Source organism: Penicillium soppii (assembly GCF_028829465.1).
Source record: "Penicillium soppii strain IBT 18220 chromosome Unknown utg000001l, whole genome shotgun sequence".
Classification (NCBI taxonomy): domain Eukaryota; kingdom Fungi; phylum Ascomycota; class Eurotiomycetes; order Eurotiales; family Aspergillaceae; genus Penicillium; species Penicillium soppii.
The window spans coordinates 2,465,722-2,485,441 of NW_026643231.1; the positions used below are offsets into that span (position 1 = coordinate 2,465,722).

General features: G+C 45.4%; 9 protein-coding genes across 9 annotated transcripts; 7 read left to right on the plus strand and 2 right to left on the minus strand.

The window, feature by feature from the left end:
• Positions 1-264: 264 nt before the first annotated feature.
• On the plus strand, positions 265-643 carry N7529_000930 (uncharacterized protein; the record flags this gene model as incomplete). The annotated part of the gene is made up of 2 exons (XM_057236461.1): positions 265-412; positions 480-643. The coding sequence occupies 2 exons, from the start codon at positions 265-267 to the stop codon at positions 641-643; spliced, it is 312 nt and encodes a 103-aa protein (XP_057103264.1).
• A 933-nt stretch (positions 644-1,576) lies between these two features.
• On the minus strand, positions 1,577-2,036 carry N7529_000931 (monocarboxylate permease; the record flags this gene model as incomplete). Its single annotated transcript, XM_057236462.1, has 2 exons — positions 1,577-1,702; positions 1,941-2,036. 2 exons carry the CDS (start codon positions 2,034-2,036, stop codon positions 1,577-1,579), a joined length of 222 nt encoding a protein of 73 aa, XP_057103265.1.
• A 1,417-nt stretch (positions 2,037-3,453) lies between these two features.
• On the plus strand, positions 3,454-3,972 carry N7529_000932 (DUF3176 domain-containing protein; the record flags this gene model as incomplete). Its single annotated transcript, XM_057236463.1, has 3 exons — positions 3,454-3,744; positions 3,765-3,807; positions 3,839-3,972. 3 exons carry the CDS (start codon positions 3,454-3,456, stop codon positions 3,970-3,972), a joined length of 468 nt encoding a protein of 155 aa, XP_057103266.1.
• Positions 3,973-3,998: 26 nt separating this feature from the next.
• Positions 3,999-4,427, plus strand: N7529_000933 (uncharacterized protein; the record flags this gene model as incomplete). The annotated part of the gene is made up of 2 exons (XM_057236464.1): positions 3,999-4,209; positions 4,276-4,427. 2 exons carry the CDS (start codon positions 3,999-4,001, stop codon positions 4,425-4,427), a joined length of 363 nt encoding a protein of 120 aa, XP_057103267.1.
• Positions 4,428-4,536: 109 nt separating this feature from the next.
• Positions 4,537-5,440, plus strand: N7529_000934 (uncharacterized protein; the record flags this gene model as incomplete). Its single annotated transcript, XM_057236465.1, has 3 exons — positions 4,537-4,559; positions 4,596-4,611; positions 4,730-5,440. The coding sequence occupies 3 exons, from the start codon at positions 4,537-4,539 to the stop codon at positions 5,438-5,440; spliced, it is 750 nt and encodes a 249-aa protein (XP_057103268.1).
• A 3,272-nt stretch (positions 5,441-8,712) lies between these two features.
• Positions 8,713-10,833, plus strand: N7529_000935 (FAD-dependent oxidoreductase; the record flags this gene model as incomplete). The annotated part of the gene is made up of 6 exons (XM_057236466.1): positions 8,713-8,788; positions 8,860-9,271; positions 9,403-9,574; positions 9,631-10,302; positions 10,362-10,592; positions 10,663-10,833. 6 exons carry the CDS (start codon positions 8,713-8,715, stop codon positions 10,831-10,833), a joined length of 1,734 nt encoding a protein of 577 aa, XP_057103269.1.
• Positions 10,834-11,589: 756 nt separating this feature from the next.
• N7529_000936 (glycosyltransferase) lies at positions 11,590-14,402 on the minus strand (the record flags this gene model as incomplete). The annotated part of the gene is made up of 5 exons (XM_057236467.1): positions 11,590-12,442; positions 12,500-12,850; positions 12,914-13,277; positions 13,345-13,484; positions 13,540-14,402. The coding sequence occupies 5 exons, from the start codon at positions 14,400-14,402 to the stop codon at positions 11,590-11,592; spliced, it is 2,571 nt and encodes an 856-aa protein (XP_057103270.1).
• Positions 14,403-14,968: 566 nt separating this feature from the next.
• N7529_000937 (MARVEL domain-containing protein) lies at positions 14,969-15,649 on the plus strand (the record flags this gene model as incomplete). Its single annotated transcript, XM_057236468.1, has 1 exon — positions 14,969-15,649. The coding sequence occupies one exon, from the start codon at positions 14,969-14,971 to the stop codon at positions 15,647-15,649; it is 681 nt and encodes a 226-aa protein (XP_057103271.1).
• A 1,355-nt stretch (positions 15,650-17,004) lies between these two features.
• Positions 17,005-19,504, plus strand: N7529_000938 (Zinc finger C2H2; the record flags this gene model as incomplete). The annotated part of the gene is made up of 7 exons (XM_057236469.1): positions 17,005-17,144; positions 17,202-17,412; positions 17,459-17,770; positions 17,822-18,305; positions 18,357-18,842; positions 18,915-18,984; positions 19,039-19,504. 7 exons carry the CDS (start codon positions 17,005-17,007, stop codon positions 19,502-19,504), a joined length of 2,169 nt encoding a protein of 722 aa, XP_057103272.1.
• Positions 19,505-19,720: the final 216 nt, after the last annotated feature.

The following is a 19,720-nucleotide window of genomic DNA, read 5'->3' on the forward strand; positions in this document are numbered from 1 at the left end:
CCAGATGAGATATACGGTTACAAATCCATAATACTGATGGATCTCATCGATAGCCTTTCAGTTGAGCAATTCTTGGGTGATGTGGAACAAACTGAGCGTATAATTGTTGTCTCTCAAGTTGCTTCAATGATCTCTATTATACGCTCAACCATGCTATCTCAAGAGAAACAGGATCAGCCTGGCTGGGTGGGCTGTGAAGGTTGTGTAGCTCATGGGTACTGATCTACCGGTATTGGAGCCGGTCCGTTGAGGTCAAAGGAGCATATGGAAATTTGGTTCAACCGCCGACTTGACATCACCAAGAAATTCCACCAGGCGGACGATGATGTCCCGCTAATTTACTTTGACAAAATATTTCTCACTCACCTGGATATTGCGCCCCGCAATTTGATAATAGGCCCTGATAGTAAAGGTTTGATTGATTGACTGGGGTGACGCTGGAATATACTCTGATGGATTTGAGATTGCCTCACTCAAAGAACGGAGATCCGAATTTCCGGAGTATACTGATACGTTACTTGAAACAATTTCCTACATGATTTCGGAACATGAGGAACTATTTCAGCAGCTAAGGTCAATTGCATTTGCGTTGACTACTGGACAGTGGTTGGGGAGGGAAAGATTGGAATTTGGTCAAATTTAGTCTTGCAATCGAGCGTAAATTGATCTTAATCCGTAGCGTGAGATGTACATAGAAAAATTAAATGACCATGTAGTGGGAATGGCCATAATTAGGCTTAATATTCGAGGCGCATGGAAGTACATAGTTTGGCGGAGCAGTGCTTAACATGGTGGTACTCCAAATTTTACAAAAGCTTCAGAATAAAACGATAGGTTTCCATTCAAATTGAAAGCCTTTGCCAACAAAAGCAAATATAGTTGAGCACACATACGCGAAACCACGAAGACAAATCAGCCCTAGATAGTTGCTCTTCAGCTTTATCATAATTTGAAATCGGAATCGCACCTGGAAGGGGAACAACCACTAAAGCCATTATGCCAATCACCAAAGAGATTGTCCCATACCGCTTGCCATAGTCTTTCGTTTCGCATATTTGAACTACGCAAACTGGCGAGAGGCCAAGGGATCGGACCAAACTCCGAAGAGGGCAATAAAGCTCAGAGAGCAGGTTCATTACTATCGGCATTTGACCAAAGTGTGAAAGCGAGGATAGTGCAGATAGCGCCTGCACATATCATCACATTGAAGCACCCTATTCGATCGTCTGAAATCCCAGGAACAATGCGGCCGAAGATCGACGTGGCGTTAAAATTGACATTTTCTGATACGCAAGGCCCGAATCTACGCCACGGGAGAGCGCATATGAGGTGAGGTGAGATAGATAACAGGTATCATCAGTTCTGCCTCTGCCGTGACAACAGATAAAGAAGTCGCCAGGAAGATTGGCTCGCTGAGTGATCGACTATCAATCTTAACGGAAGTACGCTGATGGAACTGCTTTCCAGTCCGAAACAAAAGAATACTCAGAGAAGAAGACAGCATGCAGATGAACCGAATGATTCTGATGGCCCACGTAAACTTAATTTGAGGGCAAAGCACTCCGAAAAGGTATTTCTACATGATTCTTCCCACGCCACCCGAGGAGCATGCAATACCAGTAGCAAGTCCTCTCCGCTTGGTAAACCAGTGAGTGATACACCCGAAATATAATCCCCAAAGAACATCGAATCCCAGAATAAACTGAAAATAATCTATGCTCCAATTGTATCTCACTTTAAAGTAACCCAGAGCATAAGGAAATACCTGTGTAAACACTCATATATACCCACTGGAACGCCACCTAGGTAGAGAAGAAAGCACTACAAGCTAAAAATGTAAGAAATGGTGGATTTTGAACATTATGTCAACTCGTTTTCTGAAAGCCAGTCTTCCAGCTCTCCTTCAATATTCATCAAGGCAAATCCTGGCATCAGATCACATCAAGCCCCCAAGACAACAAACAATGCGCGCCAGCCTCCTGGATATTCTTCAATTTCAACGCTGGTGAGGATCTTTCGCTTTGACCTTTTTTCATTTTTGGGCAAACCCAATGTGTATAATTTTCATTTAAAAGGTAACTAAGCAAGTCCTAACGGCAGTCATGTTTGATTGCATCGAACAACCTCTTACCAAGGATTGATCAACCAATCTGCGTCCTCGCTCTAATTATCCCTTCTGTTTTTTTTTGGTCTTCGCTAGCCAGGAACAAAACGGAACTCCGATTGGCGCTTGCCCGATCGATCGATCGAGCGACGTGACTACCATAAGGGATCGTTCATTTCGGCCTGAGTGGAAACTCTTTCGACCATTGGCTGCACCCGGAGCAACTCTGTTCAAAATCGCATTTAATAGAATATTACGAATAAGGGGCACTTGATAGAGCGGGAAGATCGGTCAGGGGGCCTGTGAGTGTGTATTGGGGACTTGTTTTGGACCAAGACGCCGAATGCAATTGAATTCTCGTAGCCGTTGCTTCCGTCTTTAGATTATTTCTGTGGTCCAATGAACACACTTCATGTTGCCCTTGAAACACACAATCAATCACATACGACCACATAGTGTGGAAATCAGGGCTTTCCCCGGTGAGTTAGTAGTTGGGTGGGTGACCACCGGTGAATCCTCATTTTTGTATGTTTTTGTATCTTGTTGTTTTGAATTAAGAAGTAGCGTTAAAAAAACTGGTATTTCTTTTTAATCTCTAAAAACAAATTCGTCTGGAAATATGGATTAACCATACAGATCATCTTAACTCATGGAATATCCTTGATACTTGGTATCCATCCCTTGTAACCATAATCTTACTTGCTCCTGATCATTTTGTGCGGTACACATCGTCTGAATTTATGACATACTGATTCGATTTCTGTGGTCGTCAATAGAGGCAAATCGGCTAGTTGCAGAACCATGTACAAGAATGCCGTTGACAGGAGTTTTATGCACATAAGCACTAGTATGGCCCCCGGGACCACAGGTACCTAAGATCAGGTGTTTCGAATTCGCCCGGTTTACTATATGCAAAATGTGCCGAAGGACCGCTATCTTAACCTTAGCGGTATATATCCCCCAAATATACATAATTTCGCAACTAACATCGATTTTCGCGAAATTATTGCATGCTAATTCTCCATCTTGATAATGGGGACGATGGATACTCATTTGAGTTTCAACTACACTGCGTCAAGGCTAAGGCGGAGTGTTTTTTGTATTTGGAGCATAGCCTCCCTACAGCTTTCGCATGGACTCCGCAGTCCATGCATGCCAAAAAAAATGCGGCCTGCCGTCCAATGGTCTTTAACGAGGACTTGTACGGCCCCCAAACCTGATGTATACCACCGTGGTAGCGATTTGTCTATATTGTATGTGGCAGCTTCGTGATTTATTGTACGCCCCAACCTTTAAGATGCAAGGACTGCGTTCTCTAGTGGTCATTGTTATGTTGGGAACCATTCAACATGAGATCAGACGATTGTACCGAAGAGCAAGTGAGAGTGTCGCACACAGAGTCAGAGCATACTATACACCAACAGAGCCAGCTTACGGATAATCCCGAACGATTACCACAAAACCCATCAGTTGAGCCGCATCCCGAGCCGTCAAATGAGCCGCTCGTCGGACCTGACATAATAGAAGAAAATCAACGCAAAGATCGAGATGTACCGTCAATGTGGAGGTTGATTTCTCAAGTGTTCATCTGGGAGATTCTGGCTATAATTTTGTCCACTGGGCTTTTGATAACTATAGTTGTAGTTCTAATTGATTTCAGTCACCAACCTCAACCAAGCTGGAAATAAGTGTTGCTGAACTCGGTAAGTTCCTGGCTAAGCACCGTTGCTAAAGCTTGCGATTTGTTCTCTGTTAGCGAAGGACTGAGACAGCTGAAGTGGGTGTGGTTCACTCAAAAAAAGCGACCGATGTCCGACCTTCGTGTGTTCGATTTAGCCAGCCGAGGAATATATGGTAGTGCAGAATGATTTGGAACTAACGAGCCAGGTATGTTATGCCCGTTAGCGGTCTCGCTATGGAGAGAAGCTCACCAACTAGACTCTTTGCTGTTCCAGGCAGCCTAGCGGTCATATTAGCGCTCGCATTTGATCCATTTAACCAGAGTTTGGTTCACAATTATCCCAAACTGGTTGCCGATCGCGCACAAAATGCCATTCTGTCGATGAGCTCTGAATATGCGGCCACCGGGATACCGACAGGTGCCTGTAGGTGACAGTGCCCAAATACTTTCGCTTTGACTCAAACGGTGTTTCTAATAAAGCCCCTGACAGCCAACTTCATTGAACCGGAAATAAAAGCCAACGTCTATAGTGCGATATTGAGCAGCGACTCCTCAAAGCCATGGTCTATTCCGCGGTTCACCTGTAGCTCAGGAAACCGCACCTGGGATCCTATTGCCACAATAGCGATGAGCTGGGGCTAGACGAACATAACACAACATTTGAAATCCAATTGCAGCATCATTACAGACACAGATAAATCAAGCTCATACAGGGGGTTTCAAAACTGCTTCAGTCATCTTCCCGGCCGTGATGTGTACAGTGGGACTCTCGCTGTAAGTTTCATTGTGAATACGTCCTATGGGACGCAGGTCGCTTTGGGAGCAGGTGGGCCATTCTTTTACAAGAACAATCCCATAGCACCTTTTCAAATCATTGCTCCAAATTATCAAACGCAGACAAAATAGGATGCGATCGATTGCGCCCTTCATCCAGTCATACATAGTTTCCGCGCAAAGGTATTGATGGCAGCTATCGAAAAGAAATTCTAGGTACCTGGAACGATGGAATCTATTCAACGGGGTCCGTTTTGACCAGAATGTACGTCTTGCAACCTCCCTGGGGACCTGAAATGGGTATGGAGCACAACAAAACTTTCACAATATTGGGAATGGTGATGCAAACCATTGAAGAATTCTTTCTCAATCTCTTCTCCGGCTCCATGGAGCAAGATGGGCTTAGGCAAAACATTAAATCAAATACACATTCAATATACGCCAGTGGGGATGTGGTACAGGTTATCTCGTCCTCAGGTTCAAATATTACCGACTACACAGGCAAGCATGCTGAAAAACTCCGCTGTGCCGTGGAGAATCTTTCCAAAGCGATGTCCAAATCATTTCGAGACACTGCATTGTCCAAGGAGAAAAACTCGACTGTCACAGGTAGGGTAATGGTTAGCAAGACATACATTATCATACATTGGCAGTGGATTGCTCTTCCGGTTGTAGTGTGGCTGCTGGGTCTTTTCACTTTGATAGGTGTTATATGGAAGACTCGAAAATCTATCGCTCCGACATGGAAAAATGATGTGTTACCATTCCTATCCGTATACGAAAGTAGTGAAAACGAAAATACCGAAATTGATGGAAAGCTCTCGGATAAGCAGAAAGTGAGATTATATGAAAGTGAAGGCAGAATACGGCTCGGGATTTAGCATGAAAGTTTTACAAGTTTATAATGATTGTGTTTGACTTTTATCTCATTTATCCATTGTTTAAATTATAAAATGATAGATATACTAATAATAATCTGATTCTCTGCGTATGAGTCTAGGGGATGGGCATATCAATTTAGTCGTGCATGAGAGATGAAACCATCTCGCTTACTGTACATCATTACGGCAGTCGATATCAGCCAGCATCTGAGGGAGAGAAAGGGAGTCGTGGATAATTTCCTAGTGGTCGATCTTCAGCACAGCTGTGTGTCTTCTCTCGCCAGGCTCGAGAACGCGCCGGAGCAGCGACGCGTCTATGTTGAGTCAACTTGAATGACCAGATAATTGGAAGTGACTACTTGCATGCGGATTCTCTTACTAATACCGATAAGCCGGGTACTATACCGGATCCTTAACCTCTGAGAATATATACGCTCTCCTGTCGAATAAAGCGCTAGGCTTCCATCATACAGCTCACGCAGCCTTGACAGAACAAGTCCCGAAGAAGACCGCCAGCGCTGCAACCAAGCCCCACTCGGTGCGGAAATCTCAGCCTTCTATTCAGCTCTCCCGCGGCACTGAGTCTCTCACATGAATCTCGCGAATCGACCCCTGCTTCCCGTGATCAAACTCTCCCAACATTCGACCCCGCCTGCCAGCAGTCCACAAAGCAATCCAAGGGAAATCACAAGTGGTCCCTCGCCCCAACAATTTACTGTGGTCATGACTGTCGACGACGGGTAGATGGGATAAAACGGTTCCGACACGCGGTGTATCGTGCTGAGTCTTAAGGAACGCTATGTAATCATTGTCGCTACCTTCAAATTCGAATTGACGCCGGTTTCAGACATAGTCGATGGAGAGTGTAAAGAGATAGATGAATATTAGACGATAATAATCCTTTTGTGGCGCCAGCATATATAGGTAAACCCAATGGAACAAGTTTTATGCTGCGCCATTTAACTGTTAGGCGGGCCCGATAGCACCCCTGCAAAGCACCATATACTATAGGAAGGGAGCTAAATTGGGAAAACTGAATAAACTGCTACCACTACTCCAACAGATTTATATCCTCTAGTACTAAAAGCCAGCATATCTAAGAGGTAATTCACTAAATAGAGCCTGATATATAGATAGTAAAAAAGCAACCTTGGAAAGCATGACATGATTATCGACTGACGCCGAGTTTTGATTGATCAGCTTATAACATAGCTCCAATTTGTCTCAACAGGGAAATAGTGGTATCAGAAAACAGCCAACTCAAAACTGATTTACGAGAGGATCATTGCTACGCGGGCTACCTCAATACGCCGAGGCACACATTATGTTGGAACGTAGTGATTGAATCGTTGTGTACAGGCAAAGACCTACCAACAGGGCATTGACATCAACTAGCAACAAACACTATCCATTGATAGTGAAATCTAGAACGTGATTTACTGTAGGTATTTTAGGAAAGGCAAAAACCCTAGCAGTATTACCATCTCTTCAGGGAGGGTAGATAAACTACGTTGCATAGTACCGGAACCTAGATCCACTCTAGACTCAGGACGGCCACGCCGATTCCAACTTTATCAAACGAGTGGATGTAGAGATCCGGATTGTCCAACACGAACAATGAGGCAATATTGTTGAAGGAGTATGCTTCTGGATATATACTCCACACGTATTCGGAAAATTAGCGGACCGCTTGCCATCCGCATACCTATCCGAAAGTGGTAACCTTGCCGCCAGGCCCGTGAATTCTCTCTCGCCACATACCTGGCACTTCAATTTGGAAGGCAAGAATTCATGTCCATATGAGCGACCTCTCAAAACTTCTAAAGCTTCATTGGATATTACTTGGTAAATGTACACTGAATTGTAGGTAATTGAACTATGTTTAAGAGACAGGTTAATGCGGCGCTTCGCTTCTTGCATAATAAAAATACGACTAAACTCGAAACGAATTTACTCCCGGAACCTGCTGACGTTTGATGCAAAGAAGAGATCGACCCACGGACTACCGGGACCTAATTCTTGTGCCCTTCTAGATTGAATTGATTACGGTTTATTCCACCTAGGGACACAAGGGCTTCAATGCATAGCTGCTTCAAAAGAAATTGCTGCTCCGCCGGCATACTCCAATATGGACCAGCTCTCTTCGTCCACCGCGATCGAACTCCAGAATCGGCTCTCAAAAAAATCTCAAAAATCTAAGCTATACCTAGCTGAGGCCCCAAGATATACCCAGATCACTTCTAAATCCCCTTCAATTTCTCACAAATTCTTCCACCCTCGTTGAGTATCCGGTCTGTTGAGAGCGTATTATGACTCTAATTGAAGCAGTGAAGAGGACTACTGCACGGTATGTGTTTCTTCTATAAGCCCTACCCTTAGAGATTGCCCTGGACCGTAAATCATGAGAAACGATCGATTTAGCCCTAATTTAATATGAGAATTTAGCTTACACAAGTTCTCAATTAGTAGCTGGTCGGCTTTTTTATGTTTCTGCTGCTGCATTGGATGTATTCCATACTTCATGAGATCACTACAGGATGTTAATCACTATTGCGTGAGATGTGAAACCAAGTTGGCGCTATGGCACAGTAACGACCCTGTTGGTGTGTTCCAAAGATAACGCGTGTGAGGATGGATTATTTGAATTTCCTTGGGGAGTCCTGAATAAAGAACACCAATAATAGAAAAAGTATAGGTTTTTCAGAATAGTCACCTGGCCACTGTTGATGGTAATTAGTATTCTTTCATATTAGCGCTCCTTCAGACTATGGCGTAGGTCCTTACAGATTTAGTAGCTTGAATAAAAAAATTATGATGCCTGGTTTGAAGCTGGTTAGGGGAATAGACTATTTTGCATTTTCACGAACAGTCAAACCTACGGACCTAAGTCTGGATTTTCACACCGGCACAGGTGTCGTAGATTAGTTGCGGGTCAATACGTACATTTTATGGTAGTGTAGCAGCGTGAAGACTCCACAGACGGGTAATGTCTTGAAGAAATCAATATCAGACCCTGGAACGAGGCTATAGCATCAATGTGGGGCTACAATCCTCCGACTATCGAATGGGTGGACTGGCCCCTTTTAGTATCTAGGGTCTTTCTTGTATTAATGATGTCACGACGAACAGACGTAGGCACAAACCAAATAATTGAAGACACGAATACGATTAAGGGGTTATATGGGTATTTAAAGGCTCTTTGTTGCTATCTAATGGTCCATCAATTTTGGCAAGGATTGAACAGCTCAATTTTTATCGAAACAGTCTGCACCATGCGCTTTCTCCACCTCTTGCCCGTATGGCTACTAGCACACAGCGTGATAGCGGCTACTAGCCCGCAATGCAAATGTGTAAGACCGCTTGCCTTCCTGAAAGTGAAAGTGAAATGCGATTGTTGATGCAAACTTAGGCTCCGTCAGATCCCTGCTGGCCCTCGGACGCAAGCTGGTCGGCATTGAATGTGACTGTCTCGGGTCGTTTGATCAAGACAATTCCTCCTGGCTCGGTCTGCTACAGATCAGAGCCAAATTACAGTCCATCTGCTTGTGAATATCTGCTCAAGAATTGGTCTAACTCGGAGTATCACTCGTCCAATCCGGTGACGGTGTCTGATCCCTTATGGTCTAATAGTAGCTGCACTCCAATCTATCCCAATGGAACCAGTGTCTCTGGGGATCCGAATGCGGGTGCTAAGGGATGTTCTCTGGGATATCTGTCTCCCTATGTTGTGAATGCGACCACAGCGGAGCATGTGACTGCTACTTTGCAGTTTGCAAAGAAGCACAATGTGAGGCTCAACATCAAGAATACTGGACATAACCCGGAGAAGAGGTGAGTCTAATCAAAATTAATTATGAGCATACAGCTAATCTGACTTATGCCCTTCTAGCTCTGCCCGTGGAAGTTTATCGTATGTGGTATTACCTTGGGCAGATGAGATAATGCATAGCTGACCCATTTAGAATCTGGACGCACCACATGAAACAGCTCAAAATCCATCAGTCTTTCAAGCCTTCAAACTGCAGCTCCGCTAAGAGTCACCTGGCAGCAACTGTTGGCGCTGGGATTCAAGATGGTGAGCTTCTTGACCAGCTAGCCAAGCGCAATCTGACGGCTGTCACTGGAACCAACGCGGTAAGGATACAATATGCTTTTATTTGAAGGTTTCGTGCGCCCTAACAGTCTACCAGGATGTTGGTGTTGCTGGATGGGCAACTGGGGGTGGTCACGGTGTGTTGACTGGAACGTACGGTATGGGCGCTGATAATATTATCGAAGCCAGTATCGTCACCCCCAACGGCGATCTCATCACAGCCAATGAATGCCATAACAAGGACCTCTTCTGGGCCATCCGGGGTGGAGGTGGCAGCACATTTGGTGTTATTCTGAGCCTTACAGTAAACGTGTACCTTATGCCGTCGCTATCCACCGCTACAGTTTCCATAAGTGCACGTAGTGGAACATCCGGGAAGACATGGTGGAAGCTTATTGCCAGTATTCACAAGGAAATGGTCAATCTTCAAGATGCAGGAGTGATGGGCTATTACACTGCTGGTTGTCTGCCTTACAGCTTCCAGTACACGATGTTCCAGCTCAACACGACTAACACTAGCTCGATCAGCCGCATGATCGGCCCACTTACGAAACACGTCCTAAGACACAACGAGAGCGTTGAGTCTTCAATATTATCTTCATGGTTGCCTGTTTGGTATACTATTGAGAAGATTGCCCCGTCAGGCGGGGATGCCGGTATTAACCGTGGGGCCCGCGCAACCCGACTCCTTCCTCGCAAGGCAGTTGAAGATACCGATTCACTTGCAAAGACTCTTGAGATTATTGGAGAGAGAAACGAAGCCTTTGCGGTAAGCTCACTCTATGATGTGCTGTAATGTAGATGCTAAGACAGCTTTCGGCGCGATAGAATGGAGTCTCTAACCCGTCTCTTTCGGGAACCATGACCATCAGTCACAAGCCAGTCGACAATTCCATGAACCCGGCTTGGAGGAATTCTGCTGTTCACTTGATTAGCAGTGTCCAATGGAATGATCTGTTGCCTGTTTCTGCTGCCGAAAAGGCTATTGCGGGCGTGACTAATAGTTCTGGATATGCCATGCGACAGCTTGCCCCAGATTCTGGAGTGTACTACAATGAGGTACGAATTACCCTTCTCTGCATACGCCTGCAATGTATCCGCGGGATCCAATACTGACAGCCAACTAAAGGCTAATTCTTGGGAGCCCGACTGGCAGTGGGCATTCTGGGGACCAAATTATCCCCGAATCCTGTCAATCAAGCAAAAATATGACCCGGAAAACCTCTTGTGGTGCCACCACTGTGTGGGGAGTGAGTCATTTGTGCAGCAGAACAATGGTTCTCTTTGTCGTGTATTTTGAATTGTCATAAAATGCCTGTAGGCCTCACAGGGTCACATGTGCATGATAACCGAATGAGAACCATGCAAGGATAGTAAGGGGGTTCTGTCTTTGTGGGCTTATTTGTTACTAATGCAAAAGATAGGGAGACTAAGATCGAAGAGATCTACTAGGGGAACGGAATTTCATCATCACAACATAGAAGGTAAAATGTGCAATCAAGATTATAGGGTCCGATCTAAATGAGACGTGAAACAGGCCGGAGCAAAACAAATGCATCTACATTCCCCACTCAACATACGAACGGCCTACCCTAGAGCACTACACTGAAAGCCGCGAGTGAATAATTTGTACTGCAACAGCAGTGGATAGCCATGGATGTTTTCAATCACTAAATTGTCCACTTCCCGCCCCATGCAACGTCAGAAGTAACAAGAAGACAAATTCAAAATTGAACATTGCTGGAAGTATGGTCAAATACCAGTGAATTTGACATCCATTTATCTTGGGGGAATGTTCAAATGGAAAGTTATTCCCCTGCAATATTTTCATTCTTGCAAATCATTTTTACCACGCGTGGGTTCTGTTTATGATGATACATTGTACCAGCACAAGTTACCGCTATGCCACTATCGGCGCCTTTCGGTCAAATGTCATATTGCAATATATGGTAACTATATGTCAGATCTACTTCTATAGATAATATTAAAAGAATATCCATGGGCGAAAACATATTCCAATTTTATGCCGCGCATGTTCCCGCCTCCTTCCAGGAAATCAATTAAAGAGCCGACGCCCTCGACTCTGCGTCTTCTCTCTGGTCAACAAGAAAACTTGATACAGCAAACAGACCTCTGCTACATCCACTGACAAACAGCCTCCTGTACTGGAAATCCACTCCGACTCCGCCCAACTCGCCTCTTCGATTCGTTTCGCAACTCCCTCTCGCATCGAAGCCCGCAGTGAACGATAAAGGCCCTGATTCGGATATGCAACGAGTCCTATCGTTGCCGCTCCTGTTTTAAAAGTCAGGCTAGCCAAGCCTTTGGTAAGCCCCTTAGCCACTCCAAGGGCGCCCTGCTTCTTCTTCCCCTGGTATGTATGCATGAAAATATCTGTGAACCCTTCATATATGCCGTGTGCAAAGGTAGACCACCCCACGATGGCGCCGCTTCTCCAGTCCCGTACTATGTCATGCGTTCTTACCTCTTCGCCATATAATCGAGGAACTGCCTGCAATCCTTCTACTGCCGCTAGAGGTAGATCGACGAATGCGCCACGAGAGGATCGGCCTAGAAACTTTCCGAGACTAATTGCAGAGGCGAGTGCCATTCGCTTTGCGTAATCTGGCTCGTTGGGCTCAGTTTTGGGGATGATGTCAAGCGAGGAGGCTGTTATTTTTGATATCACTGGTTGAGTTGCTGGAAAACTCCCAGATATGGTTGATAAAGCGAAGACAGATGTTTCGTCACCTTGACTGAATCGGAGACGTTTGTATTCTTTGTATGGTTCAATGAAAACGCCAGCTGATGCATCAGCCATGCCTGAGATGATCGACAATGTTGCAGAAATAATGGCTGTAATCGGCTCCCATCGCTTGATAGTGATGGTAAAAGGCTTGCTCTGATATCTGTTGTTGATCAATTATTTATGATATTATAGTCGTGCTTACTGGGGACTGATTTACCGTGTAAGATGCCCATCCTGCAAATAATTCTGGCTTTTAAGAGCCAATACAGCAGCTGTAGATAATTTTATCGCTCTTCCGCGTCTTTTTATCTTCCAAACTGCTGTCTCCCCCTGAAGCAGGTCACATGCCATCTGCTGTCGTGGGAGATGTGCATGGAAGGAATCGACTGCCGCAGTGACACCTGTTTCTCGGTTAATTTTATCCGCGATAGACTGTGCCACAATAGCAGCATGTGGAGTGAGACAGTAGGCAATAGCGTCGGCCAACTTCTCTGCGGTGAGGCTATTGTAGGGAATGGGCTCTGGGCCGGCTCCTGCGGCGGCCACCATATTGCCCCAAAACGGTTGGCTGCACAATCTCAATCATTAATTAACGGAATCTTTTGAAGGCAAAGATCAATTTTATACTCACTCTCCGAAGAAAGGTATAATAGTGGTGGGTTTACCATTCCGTAGCCCACATGCAGTAGTGCCGGCGCCGCCGTGATGCACAACAGCAGCTACATGCTGGAACAGCCACTCATGCGGACAGTCTCCAATGTAATAGACGCTAGAGTTCCCTTCGCCTTGCAAATCACTCCATCCGCCAGCAATTATAGCCCGTGCTCCAGTCGTCTGGATAGCTTCTAGTACGATGGACATGGCTTCTGTGACGTCGTCGAGTACGATGCTTCCAAATCCGATATAGACTGGTGGTGTACCAGCGCGCAAAAATGCGTTAAGATCTGCTGGTGGTGTGTATGACACTGTTTCACGAAAGAAAAAGCCGCAAACATCTATAAAGTCAGTGCATTTGAAATGAAACAGAGCGGGTAGACTTGCCTATATTTGATCCCCAATCACTGGGCTTTGGAACCAGAGCGGGTGACCAACAGTATGTGAAAGGCACCTTGAGTGTTTCTAGCAAGCTTGGACCTTCTGTGGCAGGGATAGGGTCTAAATCTAGTGTATCTTTTCGCCATGCATTAATCAGATCTCCTAGTCTGGCACAAGTTAGAAATCACTCATTTGTGCTACTGGAGACGATTAATGACTAACCCTTGCCATGTCATCCATTCCACAAAATGATAGGATATTAGATTACCCAAAGACAGGTCGTTCCCGGAATACTTCAAGTTCGCAAGGGGATGGTGAAAAGCCCTGGTGCTTGTCCAGGGCATCGTAAACATGAGATGAATGGGAATCCCAAGAGCTTGGGCACAATGTATGTGGGCAAAACTCGGTGGGTTTGCAATAATCGCATCCGCCACAAAGGGTTTTTTATCATTAGCATCTGGTTCTAAACATGATCGCCAGCAGCCGTGTAAGATCTCCACAATCGTGGCACGTTTCTTTTGAATATCTCCTACCCGGAGGCTCTTCATGCTTGGTATCAGGCCAGGATTGCGCACCATGTATGCCATCAGTTCAACAGGATCACCACCGATAGGATAGAACTCCAGACCGGCCTCTTTAACAAATTTCTCAAACGTGGCATGTGTCGCTAGCCGCACGCGATGGCCATGTTTCTGTAAAGCTGTGCCAATAGCCACAAAAGGCTGGACATCGCCACGACTACCAACCACCTGAATAACAATGTTGAGACGAAGTCCAAAAGTTGAATAAGGTGGAGATGGGGTTGAGTCTCCCTCGGCCTGTGGCACCTCGGCGGGTTGGTGACCCATCAGCCATTCTAGATTCTGGCTGAACCTAGACTCGACACACACGTTCACGCGGCCATCGCAAGCCAGTGATATATCCGGGAATGGCACATCAGAGCGTGGCACATCAGGGCGTGGGGGCACAGCAGACGAACTTGCCCCGTCGTGCTCGCTGAGCCAGCTGCTTACACCATTTATGACCTCGTATGGTGGAGGCTGTTCCATATAGTCATCAGCAACAGAAGAAATTGTGTCGGTCATTATTATGGTATCGCTGCCTCCAGATACTCCGACAATGGCTTGCTGTGCTTCGCGATCGAATGTGCTCTAGTCTCGAAGAGATAAAGGTCTTTAAGAAAGGACTAAAGCAATAGTGGAGATGGTTACATATAAGATCAACTTCCGTCGCCTAAAAAAAGGCTATTCGGTCTCTAAACCAATAAACTTGGGCCTTTTTGATCCTAGTTTCAGCAAAAGAGCGACAGCAAGATTGGAACCACGCAAAGTTTATATTTGGAAATTGGCGTTTCCCGAATTGTTGGATTGGCCCCACTGTGCCAGTTACGAATACGGGGAAAATACCTGAAATGGCTATGTACCCGACTAAGTGAAGAGTAAGGTCTTTATTTTAGTTTCTCCAAAGTTACGCCGCGTACTTCGCTGTGTTCGATATTTTCGAACATTCATTTGCCTTTTTAAGACACCAGAGCCCCGAGGTCGAGCTGGATGGTTACTAAAACTCCTTTCGTCCGCTTTTACGAGGATTCGCATGCTTACCACGGGAGGCCTTTTTTTCATTCGTCAAAATAGCTGAATTCACACACCAAATGATCGACCAGTACTGGCATAAGAGCGGAGTTTGCGGCCTCTTCACCCGCGCTGCCCTCCGTACTCTGCAATTCGTTCTCGCCGTGACGGTTGCCGGCCTCTACGGTGTTGATCTGGCCCGCGCAACCAAGACTAAGCAACACGCTAATTCAGAATGGGTGTATGCTGAGTTTGTTGTCGCGCTCTCAGCAATAACGTGTATTGTACACTGCTTCGTGACAGTGACGCATGTCGCGTGGTCGGCTTGGGACGGAGTCTTGTTTGTGCTCTGGCTGGCCCAGGTCGGTGTCTTTGGGACCATATATTCCCCCAATGTGAAAGGAGAATACCAACATGCGGCAAACTCGACTGCCCGTATGCATGCCGCTATCTGGATTGATTTGATCAACATGTTGCTTTGGTTTACGACAACGGTACTCGGTATCGCGTGGTGTATCCGGACTCGCAAAGTCACCCGGCGAACGGATCAACTTGATCCCAATCAAATACAGCTTAGAGAGAGCAGCGAGCAGAATCATAGCAGCAATGAGGAGGGTAGCTTGCAATCCCATGAAGACAGGAGCTTGAAGGCGCTTGCTATGGAGAAGCCTTACGAAAAGAGCGCCAAAGAAAGCATGAGTCAAACGTCCGCGGTAGAATCGGACAAGAAGGCCGAAGTCAGTCAGCCTGTCCAATACTGAATTGCGGAATATCCTTTTCTTGATCATTGAATCACTGGTCACAAGCGCATTGGGTATCATGCTCATCGTTTCCATTATATCCGTCCCTTTTCTTCTTGTTCTCGAAGATCCGGCAGTTTACAAACAATGCCAATATATAGATACTTCGCTCTCAATAATAGGGTCTCAGGTGGTCATATAATTCTATAATTGACTTTTCGTTATGACTACTTGTCCTGTTGTACGAGATACCTAGGTATTAGAGTTCTGAAAATCTATTTGATTCCGAAGTTGTTACTACAATTTGGCCACCACTGACTAGAATTGGTGAGAACTTTCATGCTATAATCTCCATACTTATAATTGGCACAAGTTCCACGTTTCCATAAGGGCTTTTTCGGTCATATATGGCCAGAAGACGCTTCCAGCTTCAGCCATAAAGGAGTGACATCATCATCCTTAACGTTACGGAAGATACCCCGAATATACCTCTAAATTGTAGTTGGGACCACAACGAGTGACTCGTTGCGTGCAGGGAAGATCTACCAGCAGGGAATTGAAATAAAATAGGTGCAAATACTGCACGCTCACAGTGACACGTAGCGTGAATCAAGAGCCTCCGAATATGTTTCTCCCAGGGATTGTCCACATTTGTAAACCGTTATCATACCCAAATTGTATTTATGACGTGTATAAGGAAATATTAAGACATATTTAGGATACATCTATGAGATCCTTTCTGTGCGAGTAAAAGCTTTTAACTCTGCCATCTTATTAGACTTTCTTGCCGCTCTCTCTAAAGTTGAAGCTATGGGTGGCCCCGATCCTAACAGAAAAAATCCCCGGTCAAATTCGTGAGGAGATTTAAGACATTGGAAGTCAAAGTTCATGGGCTTGTCAAATTGCATGCCAATGTGTACCTATTTGTCAATCATCAACGAGGATATTTTGTCTACAGCTCAGTTGATGATAGATCATGGCCTCCGAATGATGAAAAGACGGTCAGTAAGAGAATGCTAGAAAAGGCACCATGAGGCTAAGTCTCTAGCAGGAACAGCAGTATTAATTAGCATACTCCAAACAAATGAGATTTTTAAGAAGAAATTTAAAAAAAAAAAGAAAAACATACAACAGCAAGTCTAAGGTGGTGGTCACCTAGCGCTCACGGTTCGGGCGTGGGCGGCTCGCCGCTCTATTCAGTGTACTCAGGGCGGATATTCACCCACCTGAATATTCCTCACCCGAATATTCAGCCCGTACAGCAAAAGGTACATTTTCATCATGACCAGAAAAGCTACAAGTACCCTTCTTTTCCCCTCCGTTTTCATTTCTCCAGCCTTGCTTTATCAACCCAGCCTCGCTTTGTCACGAGCAAAATGCGTACCAAGCATGACCCAACATTGAAATATATGGCCAATGTTGTAGATTTCGGGGAGCATAGTAACAATGAGATCCAGCGGGCAGTGCTGCCACGCACAGAATCTGGTTACAGTGACACGTTACTCATCTTTGACGAGTAAGTCTCAGCCCAGGAGCAGAGAAGCAAATTGCTGAATTGTGCCTCTATCCGTAGTTTTGTCAAATTACATCCACAGGCCGTTATTCCACCGGACATCAGAACTTGCAGGGCTTTTCTCGAGTGGGTTGCAAGAGGAATGAACGGTCGGATCGAAGAACGGCCTACAGTCGAGACGATTCAAGGGTTTTTTAGGAAATTTGCCACTGGTATGAAGAGAAAAAGAAACTTTGAATTCCCACCAGCCACAAGGACTACAATTAATGAAGTTTGTACTAGCATCTTTTAAAGAAGTCAGGGCTAATACTAGATAGTATATCGTGGGAGAATTAAGAATCAAGGTCCCTCTCTCAACTGAGCAAATGAACAAAGATGGCGGTGTATCCCCAAATGATTTGATCATCTTGATGACTCAATTATGGTGTCGAGACCACCATGAGTATCGTGGGAACCCTGCCGATCGGGCCAGAGTCCAGCTAAGTGCTGCGATGCTCCTATATTGCTTTACCTCTGCGCGCACAGGGGAGGTTCATGAATCAACCGCTCGGAGACACGGAGCCCGGGAGATCGGGGAGGAGAGCGAGGATGTTGACTTGGAAGCCCGCGTGATGGCTGCCTGTTATAAGGTATGTCCAAATAAGGAGAAAGAAGCCTATGCTTGAAGCTGACTGCATCAGCATTTCGAACTCACAATCGAGGTTGTGGAAAATATGATCATGCTTGTTCTCACCTACGAGCGCGAATTTGTGAAAGGATATTGGCGAAAGACAAAATGGGAGATCCCTAAGCACGCATTCTACGATGTATACGCCGAGGAAGTGCCTATATTTCTAAACCTTTTGACATTCTTTTTACCAATGGCAACCGCAGACAAAGCTTTCAGAGATTACGGTTCAGTGAGCGAGATCCTAGATGCTGTCGGAATGCATGAGAAAGCCGGTCCTTCGGAGGATAAGATCCTTGAGGTGATTCATGTCCGGCAAGAAATGCGCGATCTACCGGTTTTTCGCCAATATCTTGAGCATAATGTCGAGAATTTCAAAGGCCATGCTAGAGGAGCGGATTCCTTCGGTAAGGCCTTGGTTAATCTAGGCCATAGAAGTGGCTACACGCTGAATATCACTGTTCGGGCGTGTCGAAGATGGGCCTTACAGCAAGCAGGTACGGGTTTATTTCGAGTATAGGCTCACAGGATAGCTGATGATAAACTAGACAAGACATATTCCGAATCTGTAAGAATGAAGTTCGCTGGGCAGACCAATCGGAACACGTATGGAAAGTCATACGCGCATCCTCTCAGTGAGGTTGATGGACCAGCAAACTATCTCGGAATTGCCAGCCGACAAGAACACATCCAGAATCGTCGGGGAATGGGTCTTTACCGCAACTCCTCTTTATCGCAGCTCCTTCCTGCAAAAGCTGAGTATGAATTTCTGGCCAGAGAAGATGTTTATGCTCTTGACCAAATCATGGCAAAGTTGAGTTTGATGCTCTCAGACTCTTCGCCGGAAGAAAAACACAAAATCCAACTCAAACAAAAGAGGGTCTATAATGAGAAACGGAGCCTCTATAATGAAGAGCTTCGAAAGGTCCAGGCGCAATCAGGGAGGCAATATGGAAGTATTTACACTGAAACCATGTTCCACTACCGGAGAAAGGTAATGCCTTATAGAGACTTCTTGGCTAGCACGTTGCCTTGTAAGCTCAGCCTCCGGAGTATAGATGGAAGAAGAACTTTGTAGGCATTAGAGTCTCTCTGCAGTGAGACAGACACCATTTCATACCGCGATAGCCTTAGCCCTCTAGGCCAGGTCTGTCTCTGTGGAAGGTCTATCGAAGAGTATGTCGAGCTTTGATGGGAAGATATGATTTTTCTATCACTAACTTAATACAGATTCAAGGATCACCGAAAATGGTTACATCTCTACCGTTGCTACTCAAGGAATTACAAGTCCACCCACGGATTTGCGCAAATGTGCTTTGAATGCGACGTATGGGTTACCAATGAATCAGAATGGGAGAGTCATTGCCAGGAGCATCTTGATAATCCAGGCGATTTGCTTCGTTGTGATCCCATGATCTTTCGGAACGCACCGATAAAGCCAGGGCTATGTCCGTTTTGCCTAGGTGCCAAGAGAGAGAAACCGTTAAAGAGGATGTTTCAATTCATCCTTTCACTACCACAATGGCACTCCCACATTGAAAATCATTTGAAAGGACTCAAATTTGATTTCAACTGCAAGCATCCAGCCTGCTCCACAAGCTTTAGAAGCCTGGAGGAGCTTACCTACCATCTCGTGGACACACATTGTTGGCGCCCTAGGCGGCAATCGCCTAAGAAACGAAAGTGGACTGAGTAAATTTTGATCCACGCGACTTTTCTCTATGCTTCGGCCTACCTGATTAAATGTTAATTTGGCTTAGCGATATAAAATTTACATATCAGAGGTGATTGATTCCCACCAATATAGATATAGCAATCCTCCTCTTTTCCCTCAATCTCCTCTTTTCCCTTAATCTCCTCTTCTCCCTCAACCTCCTTTTCTCCCTCAACCTCCTTTTCTCCCTCAACCTCC